Genomic DNA, 15,999 nt, shown 5'->3' on the forward strand with positions numbered 1-15,999 from the left:
GTCCACTAGCCGGAACGTAGCGGCTAGTCACGCTAGGGACGCCGGATCCGCGTTGAATACATTGCGAGATGATTATATCCACTAGCCGCTAGTGCAGCGGTTCTCAACCTGTGGGTCGCGACCCCGGCGGGGGTCGAACGACCAAAACACAGGGGTCGCCTAAAGCCATCGGAAAATACATATTTCCGATGGCTTTAGGCGCTGAGAAGCCGCGCTACTGTCTGCAGCAGGGTAGATCCTCGTGGGCTAAAGGACCTGTGATGATGTCATGACCATGTGATCGTACTCTGGTGTGGGCGGAGCTATTCAGTACAGTGCCGAGTTACACAGGAAGAGCAAGCTGCAGTGAATGGAGACTGGAAGGTAAGTTGGAGAGAAGAGACTGCAAGTGTAAGCTGGCTGTGATTGAGCATGATAGTGGGGTACAGGCTGTGTTTGAGCATGATAGTGGGGTTCAGGCTGTGTTTGAGCATGATAGTGGGGTGCAGGCTGTGTTTGAGCATGATAGTGGGGTACAGGCTGTGTTTGAGCATGATAGTGGGGTTCAGGCTGTGTTTGAGCATGATAGTGGGGTTCAGGCTGTGTTTGAGCATGATAGTGGGGTTCAGGCTGTGTATGAGCATGATAGTGGGGTTCAGGCTGTGAATGTGAGCATGATAGTGGGGTTCAGGCTGTGAATGTGAGCATGATAGTGGGGTTCAGGCTGTGTTTGAGCATGATAGTGGGCTGCAGGCTGTGTGTCAGCAAGATGGGAGAAAGGGGGTTCAGGCTGTATGTAAGCATGATAGTGGGGTTCAGGCTGTGTGTGAGTATGATAGGGGGTTCAGCAGATTTAGTGGAAGAGAGCTTTTGTGATTAATCACTATGTTGAAATGATGTTTGATTACATAATGCATATCAGGTATTTACATTCCGAATCATAACTGTAGCAAAATTAAGGCCCGTTCACACAGAGGGGGCAGATTATGCGGCGAAATCCACGTCATAATCCGCCTCCTCACAATGGCGGTCTATTTAGACCGCCAGGCTTGTTTTTTGCCGCTCACGGAAAAAGAAAGCGGGCTGCCCTTTCTTCAGGCGGATTCCGCGGCTCGGTGAGCCACGGCATCCACCTGGCGGCAGCAACCTCCAGGGTCGACCCATTCATTTCAGCCGACTTCGGGGGGGAAGCCGCGACAGTCGTAGCAAGCGTGTTTTGACCAGAGAGTGACGCTCTCGGTGCCTAAATCCGCTATACCGCCCCTTGTGTGAACTAGCCCTTACAGTTATGAAGTAGCCAACAAAATTATTTTTTGGTTTGGGGTCACGGCAACATGAGGAACTGTATTGCGCGGTCACGGCATTAGAAAGGTTGAGAACCACTGCGCTAGTGGATATAATCATCTCGCAATGTATTCAACGCGGATCCGGTGTCCCTAGGCTTGTGCGGGCCGCACAAAATTGTTCGGGGGGCCGCGAGTTTGAGACCCCTGCTTTAGGAATAAGAGCAAGTGCAATATGGCTAACTAATTGTAGCTAGTTTGTTAGATCAAGCCAGTTTCATCTTCCCATCACAGTATCAAAATATTGACGACTATTTTATGTAAAATAATTTTTTAAGCATGCTTCTTCTGATGTGGAGCGAATGATCCTGGGCAATAAATGTGACATGAATGAGAAGAGACAAGTATCTCGGGAGAGAGGGGAAAAGGTAGGTGGATTTTTTTTTTTCTTTTTTTTTTTTCTTTCTCTCTCTCTCTTCATTATTCACTGTAACCACATGACTGTATGGTATGTATTGTTGTTGTTTTTTTGTTTGTTTTTACATTAATGTATTTTTGTTTGTCTTTTCACTAAAACTAGCTTGCAATTGATTATGGAATCAAGTTTCTTGAAACCAGTGCGAAATCCAGCATCAACGTGGAAGAGGTTAGAACGTTTCAGTATTTTTTGTAGTAAATTAAAAAAGCAAAACACAAACAAACATCCTTTTAGCACATAAAAGTGAAGTTACCATATGTATATTGGGCAATTGTTTATAAAACAATACAATTACTCTAGTGATTGATTCTGCTCTCAGTGTAGTATTTGCACTGCAGTATACAATTGGGGTATAGAAGCAACTGGTGGGCGTGGGGACATCCCTCTCTCATTACCCTACTGGAAAGCACAACTCATTCACTCATGATTGATACTTAGTTATCAATGAATAGCCATAAAGGTAAGATGAATAGCACATTAAGATAAATTGTACAAGGGAAATTTTCAGAAAAGCCCATGAGTTCTTCATTGAACTAAATGTTAATATGAACAACACCTTTTAAGTTTTGTTTGAAGACTTCAAAGTTCTGCATTTAAGGTTGGGAAAATATGTGTACCATCCTTTCCAGAAACAGTTCCATATAGTCGATAAGTTAATGTATAATTTGCCGCCCCCCCCCCTTTTTTTTTTTTTTTTTACCATATGCGCATACAAGAAGTTCCTGATACGGCTGCTGAGTTTGTAATGACTGGCTATGATATGCATGTTTGACAAGCTGTATTGGAGGGTATCACACTCCTTACATCAGTGGTTTTAGAAGGGAATATCCGTACAGGGATGACATTGTGCTGCTACAAGAGCTAGTAAAGGTAACAGTATGCAGGGCGCATAGACCTCACAAGAGAAATGTGAAATTGAAGGGGTTTTCCAAGTAAAAAAAAAAACTTTTTTTTTTTTTTAAAAAAGGTATTTTAGTGACAGTGATTTCTGGCTCTCTCTGGGACCTCCTGACATTCTCTACATTTGTTTATACTGTTTGCTTCCCCCTAGCTTCCTGCTGTCCTAGCCTACAACTCCCATGATCCCCCTTTCTCACAACTCCTCCCTGTTTCCCTAGTTAGTCCATGGACTAGTAGCCCTATCTACCTACCTACTTACCTCACTCAGCCCCAATCCAGTCCCAGATTCTTTTTTTTTTTTTTTGACTCTTGTCAGGACTCTCTTTCTGTACAAGCAGTGCCAATAGCACTGTACAGTGTGAGCGGGGTGGAATGCCCCCTCCCTCTGCTCACAGTGCTCATCCATAGACGAGTATTATCAGGAGGGGAGGGCGCCTTTCCTTCCCGCTCACACTGTACAGCGCTATAGGCGCTGCTGTGGAGAAGGACGTTCCTGACAGACCGTCAGGAACGCTCTTCTGACTGTAAAGAGCTACGGTACCGGGACCAATAGCTCTTTACCCGGAGCACAGATCGGGAAAGCCGACAGATTCAGCTCACTGTCAGCTTTCCAGCAGTATATAGAATTGCCTGTGCCCCAAACCATGAAAAGTCCTCTTAAAAGTCAATTAGACTTCAATAAGGTCCCTCTAGTGGCCTCTACAGATATGACAACAAGTTGGGATTTTAATGCTTTGGAGTTGAAAACTGATCATTGAAGCTCCATGTTTGCTGGGTAAAAATAATGTGGACAATGTCTGTCTATATGTTATTGGCCAGTTTTGGTTACATTAGAGGAGATCTTGTGGTTTTATCATTGATTTGTATTTTGTTTACTATTTTATTTTTATATTTCTTTCAGGCATTTTTCACCCTTGGTCGTGACATCATGACAAAACTCAACAGAAAAATGGTTTGTGTTAACACTACTTTCCTTTTTCTTAATCGACCAATGTTGAGTTGTCCTTTACAGCACTGAACTTCAGCTCTCCATTTCATAAATGACTGTGTTTTAGGCTACCAAATCTTTATAGTTTATACTTTTACTATAGAGGGCGATTCTTGCCATACATACAGTGTATGAAGTATACACAGCTTGTTTTATGTCACAGAAAAAGGTGACTTTTAAGATTAAGTACTATCACAGTAGCATGATTGCCATGACTTGGGGTACATTCTCAAGTGGCTGCAGCTGAATGTGACCTGAACTCCATCTGCATATGGCTGCCAATGATCACACAATTGATTATATAGTACAATTATTAGAGGCTGCACTGCTACTTGATTATGCATCCTCATAGGTCTTTACAGGATTATGGGAGGGTGTGTGTTGTGTTTTTTTTTTTTTTTTTTGGTTTTTTTTTTATTCTGTCCTTAAGCATCAACCAAGCCTGATGGAATGGAATTATAATTCCAGGGAGAAGGGAACCTAAAGGCATTTTTTTAAAAAAAATTTTTTTAAAAGAAAATCTTTAGCAGTGTAAAAAAAAAAGTCACTTAAAATGGGAATTTGGCATAACACAGCACAAAGCCTTAGGTATCTTTGTGCCTAAGGGTCCATGTACACGGTCACTTTTTTTGCCTATAACAAGCACCAAAGAACAATATTGGTGCTTAATTAGACTCCTCATGGTAAAATCCCCAGCAAAATCCACATGTAATATAAACAGATTTTGCTGCAGAATCTACACATAATTGCAGTAAAACACGTGTGCAAATCCACTGATCATGTAAGATTTATAAATATCAGCGTTATTCCCTTGTGCATCAGTTTAGGTTCACATCTGCGCCAGAGTTTTTGTTTGGAGACTCCATCGCAGTGACCACTGAAAATTGCTGGATGAAAAACCTCTTTAGATCCCACATCTTTGTCAGTTTTAGTTTTAAGAAAGCCAGACATCCAATGGATCCCATTATAGTCAATGGATTTTTCTGAGCACCATTGGTGTTTGCAATTTTAGCAGTCCTTTTGTCTATTGATCTGGTCCTCTAACACAGTGGTCCACAACCTTTTTTCCACCAGGGACCAGTTACAGCAAGACAATTTTTCTATGGCCCGGTGGGGGTAGGAAGGGGTGTGGTTGGGGCCGGGGTTAAGCATGGGGGGTATAGATTAGAATCATGTACATATGAAAACACAAGAGAAAGTGCTAACTGACGGACACTGCAGGTTATGAAGATGGCTACTGATGACAGACACTGTTATGAAGATGGATACTGATGACGGATATCACTCCTAATGCTGCTATTTAACGTTACTACAGCCTCACTACAGCTACATTACACGTCACAGGGACAAGTGACGTGTAATGTAGTTGCCCAAAGTTTAGTAGGTGAGTGCGGGGTGGAGCCAAGACCAGACCCGCTGCATGTCCTGCATAGTACTAGAATCCCAGACATATAGCGGATCCCGGCTCAACCCCGAACTTTTGCTCACCTAATCCCGATGAGCAAAAACCAAGCGTCAGTGTTGTGGAGTCGGCTGGCGGGTCCTGCGTCAACCCCAGGAACTCGCCAGCTGCTGACTCCTCGCGGACCAGTGCAACATGCTCCACGGCCCGGTACTGGTCCGTGGACTGACGGTTGGGGACCCCTGCTCTAACAGACCAGAATAATCAACACTGGGGCACACGTGTAAACCTAGCAATAGACTATGTAGTCCCCTCACTTTCTGTCTTTATCCCTCTTCCCTCATAGACTGTAAGCCATTGCGAGCAGAGCCTTCTATCCCACTGTGCCAGTCGGTCATTGTTAGTAATATATTTGTTTTGTGTACCGTATGTAAACCTTCAAATGTACAGCAGCATGGAATTAATGGTGCTATATAAATGAACAATAATAATAATAACAACGTAGGAGTGAATGTTGGATGTATATCATGGCCAGATCTGTGTGTAAACTGTTCGGAATTGTTTTTTTCGCCCTAGAGTCCATATGATCAAAGCTCGAGTCAGTGAGATGGGCTATATTGCATCCTATGAAAATCCATTCAGTAGCATCTCCAACATTCATACTCTTATTTTCTCTTCCCAGAATGAAAGCAGCTCTCCAGGTGGAGGAGGTCCTGTAAAAATTACAGAGAAATCAGCAAAGAAAAGCAGTTTCTTTCGTTGCGTGTTACTTTGATGAACTGAAGTACGCTAATGGGAGAAAGAGATGGACTGTGGCACACCTGATTGAATGGCTTCTCGCCAACCGCAGGTGCTGCAAAAGGCCTCTGGAGAAAAATAAACACGATGTTTGCTGAAAGCGCCCGATATGAGACAGTTGCTGACATGGATTTCTGGAGTGGAAGATTACAATGGGGAGCCTTTTCTTACTTGTGGAAAGAACACACAGGAACAAATAGACTGATATTAAAATCTTAATTCCCCGTCTTTTTCTTTGGCTCCATTTTGGGTAAAGTTTATTGTCTTTCTCAAAACAAGTCTTATTCTGTTCCCTGTTCTGTAGTCATTGGTTAAGGATTTGTTGCAATTGGTTTATTACAGATTTTAGTAACTGGAAGAAGCATGGTGGCCTTACTTATGTAACCATTTTACATCTGCTATTTGCTGCCTGTGGACTCTTCAATGTATTGGAACCAAATGTTGAAAGTGACTGTTGTGGGGTGTAAACTTCTGATAAGAGCAAATCTAGCTTAAAATGTAACTCTGATGTTGGGTCCCTGGCAGATACCACACAACATCAGTGCGATTTGCTTTAAGCCGTTACCTGTCTGAACTTTAGCCATATTGAGAAGTAAATGTGATGCACATGAATAGTAATGCAGATAAGAAATGTATATTTGATATGAATGTGGATAACCCATCCCAAGACTCGCTTAGACCATGCTCTTATTTATACATTTATGGCAATGCTCAGATGTGACCCCTGCATTTCTGCTTCCTCATTTGCGCAGTTATCCATAATTCCACTCCATGAATACACTTGCAAACTACCTTCCCAGGTGCTAGAATTTACTTGCCGTCCATCACATGGTCCTGCTTTAATGTGAATGTCACAGTAAGATTTTTTTTCTTTCTTATGAGCAGGTGCTTTCTCCTTGCTGTAAATTTAATTTGAGCCAGTAGCTAATGTAAGTGAATAACATATTACCATTACTTTTTTATTATTCTAATCTTAAAGTAGTCCTTCTGAACTTAATTAACCGTCTAAAAATGAAAAACGGTTTATTGCCCATAGCGACCAATCTCTGTACAGACTTTGTATTTGTCCTATTGAAAGTGAAAGTGATTGGATGCTATAGGCCGTAAAACTGTTTCACTTATCGACTGTTTTTTTAAGGGTATGTCCACACAGAACTGATATGCTGCAACAAATAATGTGTTTTTTGATGCAGAATTCATGGCGTAATTGTTGTGGGTCTGCCACAGATTTTACTTTATAGATGGTGAATTGCATAAATCCATGTCACAAGTCTAGTTACACTTCAGAGTTTTTTCTGCAGGGTGTGGATGAGATTTTGCCAAGTGTTATCCACTCTGATACTGTAATACTATGGATTTCCTGCCACAGTATCGCGTATCTGTTATGTGTGAACATACCTAAATTCTGCCCCATGTCTTCAAAGGAACAATAGTTTTTTGGGGGTTCGAGAAACTAGTGATTATTGGGGTTCGAGAAACTTCCCAAATAGTTTTATGTGTTTATGGATCCCTAAACACACACAGGTGTCATTGCTCCATTCTATCTTAAAGTATAGGGTGGGATTAGTGTTCCACATGTCATTGCATAGCCGTGGTCCTATTCACATTTCATTGGAGCAAAGTTCTATCTGTTAAAAGGGGAGAGAACAAGTTCTAGATGAGATCCTTTAGTTTACCAAAACATTGGAGAAAAGATTTCTCTGTAAAGGTTCTTTATATGAGGGACTATCCTTTAAGAGGAACCAAAGCTAGTTCTTCATTTTAGATTTTCTATGCGTATAGTTTTTGCAGTTGTGTTTTTAACTTTTTATTATTGTATACATTATTATTTTGTTAAGGGAAGTATGTAGACAGGAAGATCATCATTGCTGAGTGATAAGACAATAAATATATGCCCCAGCACTTGTTCATTATATAGATCTATGTCCTTGCTTGATCAGCTCATGTTCTTATGAAGACATATACAGGCATAAGAAAAACAAAGTACACAGCTATAGTTTTACATATCAAGACATAATAAACGTCAGCACATGATCTTACTTATTCTAGGGTTGTGTGCTGTCCAGAAAGAACACAACTTTTTTTTTTTTTTTTTTTCTATTTACCTATACGTTTTCTATGTTTCTAAGTTCATAAAAAAACAGATGAGAGACAGATACATTTGTATTAGTGTGGTGGTGTCCTGGAGAAATGCGGATGTGTGAATAAGCCCTTGCTTAATTTTTCACACATTGCTCATGCATTTGGGACTATGTTTTGTGGATACCGCACCCCAATTCCCTTTAAAAATGCAGAGAAAGAAGTCCTGCAAGCCATGCTTTTCTCCCCTCATTTTTCAGGCAGAAACCTGCTGGACCCCAATAGTCTATGGGGTCCACGGGTTACCAACTTCTTTTAAACGGATTAGGGTATACTTTGTTTTTGTCATGACTGTATGCACTGACCTAAGGAATATGGATCAAGGCAAGGAGAAACCATACTATATTTCTGAAGTGTTCAGTATAGCCTATTATTATATTACTTGGAAATGACTTATGAAAGCAACAATATGATTGTATAAACTTTAAAGGACTTTGAATATTCCACTCCTAAAACTTTTGTGCTTGGTTGAGGCACAACCTATTAGTAATCTGTGTAGATTCCTTTCTCGCTTCTTTTGTTTTGAGTATGTGAGCGCAATATGCTTTGTATTTCCCTGTGAGCCAACAAAGCCTGACACGTCCTGCACACCTATCACATAAACAAGCCTCTATCTATACTGCCATTTCTGTCACCATCCTACATAACTGAGCTTGTTGTGGCTGATACCTTGGATAATGTCAGTTTCTGTTGTAAATCTGAAGCTGCTGATTTTTATGTCTTCATTTTATTTTGCACATTGTTTTGGTGAAAAAAGACAAAACATGGCTTGAAAGTATTTACTGATTTACCCGTACTCCAGAGCCTGTGTTCAAAATGCATACTTTGCTTTTTCTCTGCTTTTCCTATTTTGTGCATTTTCAGTATTTAAAGTTTATTTCTTAAATTATCGACTTCTTATCTGTGGAATTGTTGCACAGTTTTCCATTCATTGTTTTTCTTTAAAGGAATACACTATTTTACAGAAATATATGTCTTATTTCTCACAAGCACATCCTATTAAAGTGCCATTAGTTCTTTGTGATAAGCCTTTACTATTATCAGTGTAATCCTAGGTGTACAAATAGAAAAATAACGTAGATATTTTTGTATTTGTTATTGTATGTATTGAAAGCTGTCATGCCTTCCTATGCACAAAGCTATGCTTGTGGAAGAATATGAAAGGATTGTTAAAGGCACAGTGGCTGGGGGGACTTTAGAAGATTCTATTCTGAGATGATTCCTTTAAATATATTAAATCTGGGTAACATTGAGCATCATAGGACATAGATGGGAGGGGGGACTTCAAGGGGTGTTCCACTTACAATTGTTTCTAAGCCTCCTCATTAAAACAATTGTCAGTTTCAGGATTCAAGGATCCAGAAGAGTCTTCATTCAGGTCCCTGGTCTAACTGACCTTTAGCCAGTACATGAATGTGTTGGTCAACCAGTGGCTGAGCAGTGGTGCCCTGTTCTTATGGAGCATCTCTTGGCCACTGTTTGGCTGACACGTCCATGCATAGGGAGAAACTAAACAAAGACTGTACCACCCAGCAAGGGCTCTCTCTTTGGGTCTGCAGGTGTTGAGGCCAAACATACAATACCTGGTGAATATCATTAAACAATAAATAATCATATATTCTAGTATTTAGGACCAGTGTTTGCTGAGCTTCATATGGTACCTTTGGCAACTGTATTACCTAGCGTGCTGTTACAACTCTCCATTTCAGATTGGCCAGGAGACTGACCTTGGTTGAATGCTTTAATTATACCTTTTTTTTAATGTAGATTGTGAGCCCACATAGAGCTCACAATGTACTCCCCCCCCCCCCCCCCCTATCAGTATGTCATTTTGGAATATGGGATGGAAATCCATGCAAACACTGGGAGAACATTCAAACTCCTTGCAGATGGTTTTTTGCCCTTGGAGGGATTTGAACCCCAGCGCTGCAGTACTAACCACTGAGTCACCGTGCTTTCTATGGTGTTGAGTGGTTACATATTTTACCTCTATATAAATAACTAGACATGTAACCTTTTCAGAGATATTAGTGCACAAAATACTGTCAAAGGCCTTTAGCGGCATGCTAACTTCAGAACTTGAAAGAGAATTCTAGTAGGAAGTGCTTAACTTGGCTGGACTTGGCATCCAGAATCTAGGCTTTATGTATGTTACCGGCAATGTATGAAATCTGGCATTCTAAAGAGTACCTAAAACTAGCCGGCAATGTATGAAACGATTCGTCATTTCACACATTGCCTAGGCATTCTATACAATGCTGAACGAGAAGCCGACAAACTATGAAATGATAGGCGACCTTCGTTCTCGCTTCATTTCTAGCATGAAGCCGCTTCCGCATACGCGTGATACAGACGATGGGGGGTCTCTCTCTCTCTCTCTCTCTCTCTCTCTCTCTCTCTCTCTCTCTCTCTCTCTCTCTCTCTCCCATTGCCTCAGGCTTACACTTCGTTCAGCAGCATCTCCGATGATCTCTCTCTCGCACGCTTTGCTTCGCTTCTAGCATGATAAAAACCGTATTTGCTTAAGCCAAACTACTTACCAAAAGTTAATCAATGATGGCCAAAATGAAGGAACCCAGGGACTATTGATTGCTGAATCGCTACAATGTGATCATTGTAGATAACAAAAGTAAACTCATTTATCCTGTTAAAGAAGGCGTCAGTACTATTCAGTATTACGTTCACAGACTGTTTTCACTACATTTCACAGAGCAGCTTGTTTGGGGGAGGGGGGGTTCATACTTTGCCTAAATATAGGAAAACACAGGTCCGCGCTCACTAGTAGATTTAGGTAAGATGCATCTTGCCCGGCGTACTCGGCTTTTTCTGCACTTGAGAAAGGACCCGTGGTGGTCCGAAACGCGTCGTGCTTGTCCTTGTTCTGTACCAATAAATTCTCTATGGTTTATCTCAACATTCGACTATTCATTAATTACCTAAATCTACCAGTGAGCGCGGACCTGTGTTTTCCTATATTCTATTTCTCCGGTAATCCGGTGTTTAGCTGGTTCTGCTGCCACTCTCCCCTGGATCCAAACAGGATTTTACAGGTGAGAGGCCAACTGGTTTTATGATTTCTTATAACCACTTCATGTCAAGTTCTGTATAATACTACACTTTGAGCGCTTGGTGTCCCTCCCCTTTTGTTTTTACACTACTTTGCCTAAATAGCATTCTATAGAAGGCCTAGGTATTCTATACAGTGCTTAGGCAAAGTACGTAACAATTCTCCCATTTCATACATGGTCTAAAAACCCTGGGCATTCTATAGAAAGCCTAGGAATTCTATACAATACCTGCGTTTCATACATTGCCTGTAACATGTATAAAAATGAATGGACCAAACATGTCTATTATAACCAAGCTTTAGTTTTTCCTGGCCAGCCTAGAAAACAGAATCTTTACTGTGGTTGCTATATTGTTCTGCTTTTTGTATATGTTAGTAAATAGTTTTCACAGAACATCCCTGCTTTATGGTGAATTGCTGAAAATGTTGCCTGATTTCACCCTTTACATTTTGGAAAACCCACAATATAGCAGACACTTTGGATTTGAACACTCCCATCTGGTCCTCAAATCCACAGTGGAAATATCGTCTACGTGTATTTTATAAACCCTATTTACAGGCAATGTATTTGATTGTAGATATTAATGCTGTTACAGCTAATGCTTACTGTACAGGGAAACCACTTCTATTCAGCATCAGATCCCCTGGAAGTGGGATATAAAGACAGTCTCTTCAGTAGGTAAGTGTTACTTGTCTCCTTCCTCCTTTCTACAGATCTAAAGGTGGTCATATGCATATGACTGGAGTCTAATATAACCCAACAGATCCTTTGCTCCCCATTGACATTAAATAGGTGTCTGTCAACCTGGTGAAATTGTTTTCCAGGATTATGACACCATGTGTCTGACACCACCGATCACCTTTAGTTCCACCAAAAGGAAAAAAATTGTTGGGAAGATTTACTAAGCAAATTGTGGCAGAATTCCGGTGAAATTTTTCAGCATAATTTATATAGACACTCTTTATTTAAGAGGCAAAACTTATCTCAAAAGTTAGAGTTTACATTTTTTGTCAGTCTAGCGGTGAACATTACAGTCACATCTAATGATGGTGAATATGATCTGCTGACAGTCGTAATGTGGGAGCAACAACTTGCAGGTTGGTGTATGACAACCTAGGTGTGATATTTCAGATTTAGCGTCTTTTTTTTCTATTCTTTACTAATCTAAGATTAATGGATCACTGGTTGCATATTGACAATCCACATTAGGATTGTTGCACTATACTGACAATCTTTGGACCAACCATACACTGCCGATTTGTCACCTCTTGACTCTCCAGTTTACCTATCTCTACTAAGCTTATTAGTTAAAGGGAATTTGTTAACATGATATACACCGCTAAGCATGGTTAAAAATCACCTAGGTACTTATAAAAATGACCTTAGATGTCTGTATGTAAATAGGTGAGAGGCGTCACAATGGTCTGAGGAGATGAGCCACATTAACGGCTGGATTTGGCAATTACTTTAAATGTAGAATTTAGAACCATGACTCCAGGGGTATTCAGCTATTTGCTACAGAAGAGGTGCACTGCACTGGCATCCAGTCGAAGCTACCCATATTTTGGCCGCCTCAGGTTCCGGACCAAAAAAACCCTGTGTGAACTTACCCTCACATGTCATTTTTACCAAACCGTGAACGCTGTAAAAATTAAACCCATATGAAATTGGCACAAATCTATTTTTTTTTCCTCCAATTGCACCTCATTCTGAATTTTTTTCTCCAGCTTCCCACTAAATTGCACAGCATATTGAATGGTGCCATTACGAAGTACGATTTGTCCTGTAAACAATAAGTCATCATGTGACTCTGTGAACTGAAAAGTGAAAAAGTCATGGCTCTTGAAATGTGAGGATGGATAAATGAAAATACGAAACCGAAAAACGGCTGGGTCCTTAAGGGGTTTAAAAAAAAAAAAAAAAGGTGTGAGAAACTTCCCTAATGGGTTACAGGTTCACTTACACAGCAGTCGCCAAAAGATGGAAATAGACATTTATACACGCAAGGACAAAATTGTTGGTACCCCTCGTTTAATGAAAGAAAAACCCACAATGGTCCCAGAAATAACTCGAATCTGACAAAAGTAATAATGGATAAAAATTCTTTGAAAATGAACAATTTAATTTCAAACATTGCTTTTCAACCATGCTTCAATAGAATTAAAAAAAAAAAACAAACAGGCCTGGACAGAAATGATTGTACGCCTTGGAATAATGTGACTAAAGGGACATGTTAGATCTCGGTGTCTCCACTAATTAGCATCATAGTTGTCTACAATCTTGTAATCAGTCAGTGGGCCTGTGTATAGGGCTACAGATACTTCCTGTGCTATTTGGTGACATGGTGTCTACCACACTCAACATGGACCAGAGGAAGCGAAGGAAAGAGTTGTCTCAGGAATTTAGCAGCTTGATGTTCCTGTAAATACAGTTGCACATATTATTCAGAAATTTAAGATCCATAGGAATGTATCCAACCTCCCTGGACATGGCCGCAGGAGGATAGATGATGAGAAATCAAAGAAACGGATAATACGAATGGTAACAAAAGAGCCCATAAAAACTTCTGAAGAGGTTAAAGGTGAACTTTAAACTCAAGAAACATCAGTGTCAGATCGCACCATCCGTCGTTGTTTGAGGCAAAGTGGACTTCATGGGAGACGACCAAGGAGGACTCCATTGTTGAAAACAAATCATAAAAAATCCACACTGGAAGTTGCCAAACTACATGTTGACAAGCCACAAAGTTTCTAGGAGAATGTCCTAAGGACAGATGAGACAAAAACCAAACTTTTTGGCAAGACACATCAGCTCTGTGTTCACAGATGAAAAAATGAGGCATATCTTGAAAAGAACATTGTCCCTACTGTGAAACATGGAGGAGACTCTGTTATGTTCTGGGGCTGCTTTGCTGCATCTGGCACAGGGTGTCTTGAATCTGTGCAGGGTACAATGAAATCTCAAGACTATCAAGGGATTCTAGAGAGAAATATGCTGCCCGGAGAAAGCTTGGTCACAGGTCATGGGTCTTGCAACAGGATAATGACCCATAACATACAGCTAAAAACACCCAAGAATGGCTAAGAGGAAAACATACTATTCTGAAGTGGCCTTCTACCTGTTGAGGTGCAGAAGTCTCATTGACAGTTACTGGAATCATGTGATTGCAGTGACTGCCTCAAAAGGTTGTGCAACAAAATATTAAGTTTAAGAGAACCATCATTTCTGTCCAGGCCTATTTCAAGAGTTTTGATTTTAGAAAAATTCTGTTGAATGATTAAAAAGCAATGTCTGATTTTAATCTGTTCATTTTTATAGAATTTTTATTTATTACTACTTTTGTCAGATTCAAGTTATTTCTGTGACCATTGAGGGGTATCAACAATTTTGTCCATGATTCTATTCCTACTATAAAGAGAAAAAAAAAACAGGAAACAAAGCCCAGATGAAAGAGATTATAGCAAAATTTCAACCACAAATGTCTCTTTACTTCAAGGCTAAGGCCCCACGTTGTGGAAATGCAGCTTTTTCGTTGCAGATTTTGCTGCAGTTTTTCGAGCCAATGTCAGGAGTGGATTTAAAAGAAGTGAGAAGTAAGAAGAACTTCCTATATATTTCCCATTCTTTTTGTAGCCATTTTTGGCTTTGGCTTAAAAAAAACCCAAAACAATAAAATCTACAACGGAAAAAGCTACGACGTGGGGCCTCAGCCTAAGGCACCCAGTAATGCCAATCTTAATCTAATATGCCAGCAGCTTCACATGCATAAGTACTCTATACTGAAGCTACAGCTTTAGCCTGCACTTTCTAGCACATCAGAGACTTAAGCCTTTAAAGACTAGGACCATCTTCATTTTTGTGTTTCTTTCTTTATCCCCACATAAGAGCATTTTTTTTTTTTATATTTACAATGAACCATTGTTGATCAACAATGGTTTATTCTTGAATATTGATAATAGACCATTGTTGGTAAACAAGAGATTATTATTCATTATTAAGAATGGATCATTGTTGATCAACAATGGACCATTATTAATTATTGACAATAGACCATTGTTGAATAAAGAATACACAATTGTAAATTATTGATAATGGACCATTGATAATCAACAATGTACCATTGTTGCTTATTGAGAATGAGCCATTCTTGATTAACAATGGACCTTTAGGGTTTGATCAATCGAGCTTGGAAAAGATACGATCGCGATCGGCTGGAAAGTGATTGGAAATCGGATTTTAAAATTGATCCTGAAACCTCAAGATTGGCTCAACCCTATGGACCATTGTTGAATTTTGACAATGGACCAAAGTTGATCAACAATATACCATTGTTGATCAACAATGGACCATTATTGATTATTAACAACGGACCATTGTTCAATATTGACAATGGATTATTGTTGATCATTACTAGACCATTGTTAATTATTGACAATGGACCATTGTTAATCAAGAATAGACCATTGTTAAATTTTGATAATGAACCATTGTTGATCAACAGTGGACTATTGTTGAATATTGACAATGAAGCATTGTTGGTCAACAATAGACTATTGTTCATTATTCACAATGGACCATAGTTGATTATTGACAATGGACCATTATTCAGTATTGACAATGGATCATTGTTGATCAACAATGGACCATTGTTAATTACAGGCAATGGACCATTGTTGATCAACAATGGACCGTTATTGATTATTGACAATGGATCTTTATGGAATAATGACAATGGACCATTGTTCAATATTGACAATGGAGCATTGTTGGTCAAAAAATAGATTATTGTTCATTATTAATAGAGATGAGCGAACAGTAAAATATTCGATATTCGTTTCGAGTAGCCACTCAAGATTCGACTACTCGAATCGAATATCGAATCCTATTGTAGTCTATGGGGGGAAAATGCTCGTTTCAGGGGTAGGCAACATTCGATCAAATTATACTTACCAAGTCCACGAGTG

The 15,999-nt window shown here is 39.9% G+C and overlaps 1 protein-coding gene across 1 annotated transcript in view; it reads left to right on the forward strand.

Moving 5' to 3' along the window:
• The window catches only part of RAB8B (RAB8B, member RAS oncogene family), a 30,948-nt gene extending 22,013 nt beyond the window's left edge, over positions 1-8,935 (forward strand). Inside the window, exons 5-8 of the mRNA XM_075273865.1 lie at positions 1,601-1,690; positions 1,843-1,908; positions 3,542-3,592; positions 5,713-8,935. Of these exons, the coding sequence (XP_075129966.1) occupies positions 1,601-1,690; positions 1,843-1,908; positions 3,542-3,592; positions 5,713-5,805 (300 nt within the window). The 3' untranslated portion in view covers positions 5,806-8,935. The remainder of the gene's footprint in view (positions 1-1,600; positions 1,691-1,842; positions 1,909-3,541; positions 3,593-5,712) is intronic.
• The last annotated feature ends 7,064 nt before the right edge of the window (positions 8,936-15,999 follow it).

The sequence above is a fragment of the Leptodactylus fuscus genome, chromosome 5 (genome assembly GCF_031893055.1).
Source record: "Leptodactylus fuscus isolate aLepFus1 chromosome 5, aLepFus1.hap2, whole genome shotgun sequence".
Taxonomy (NCBI): domain Eukaryota; kingdom Metazoa; phylum Chordata; class Amphibia; order Anura; family Leptodactylidae; genus Leptodactylus; species Leptodactylus fuscus.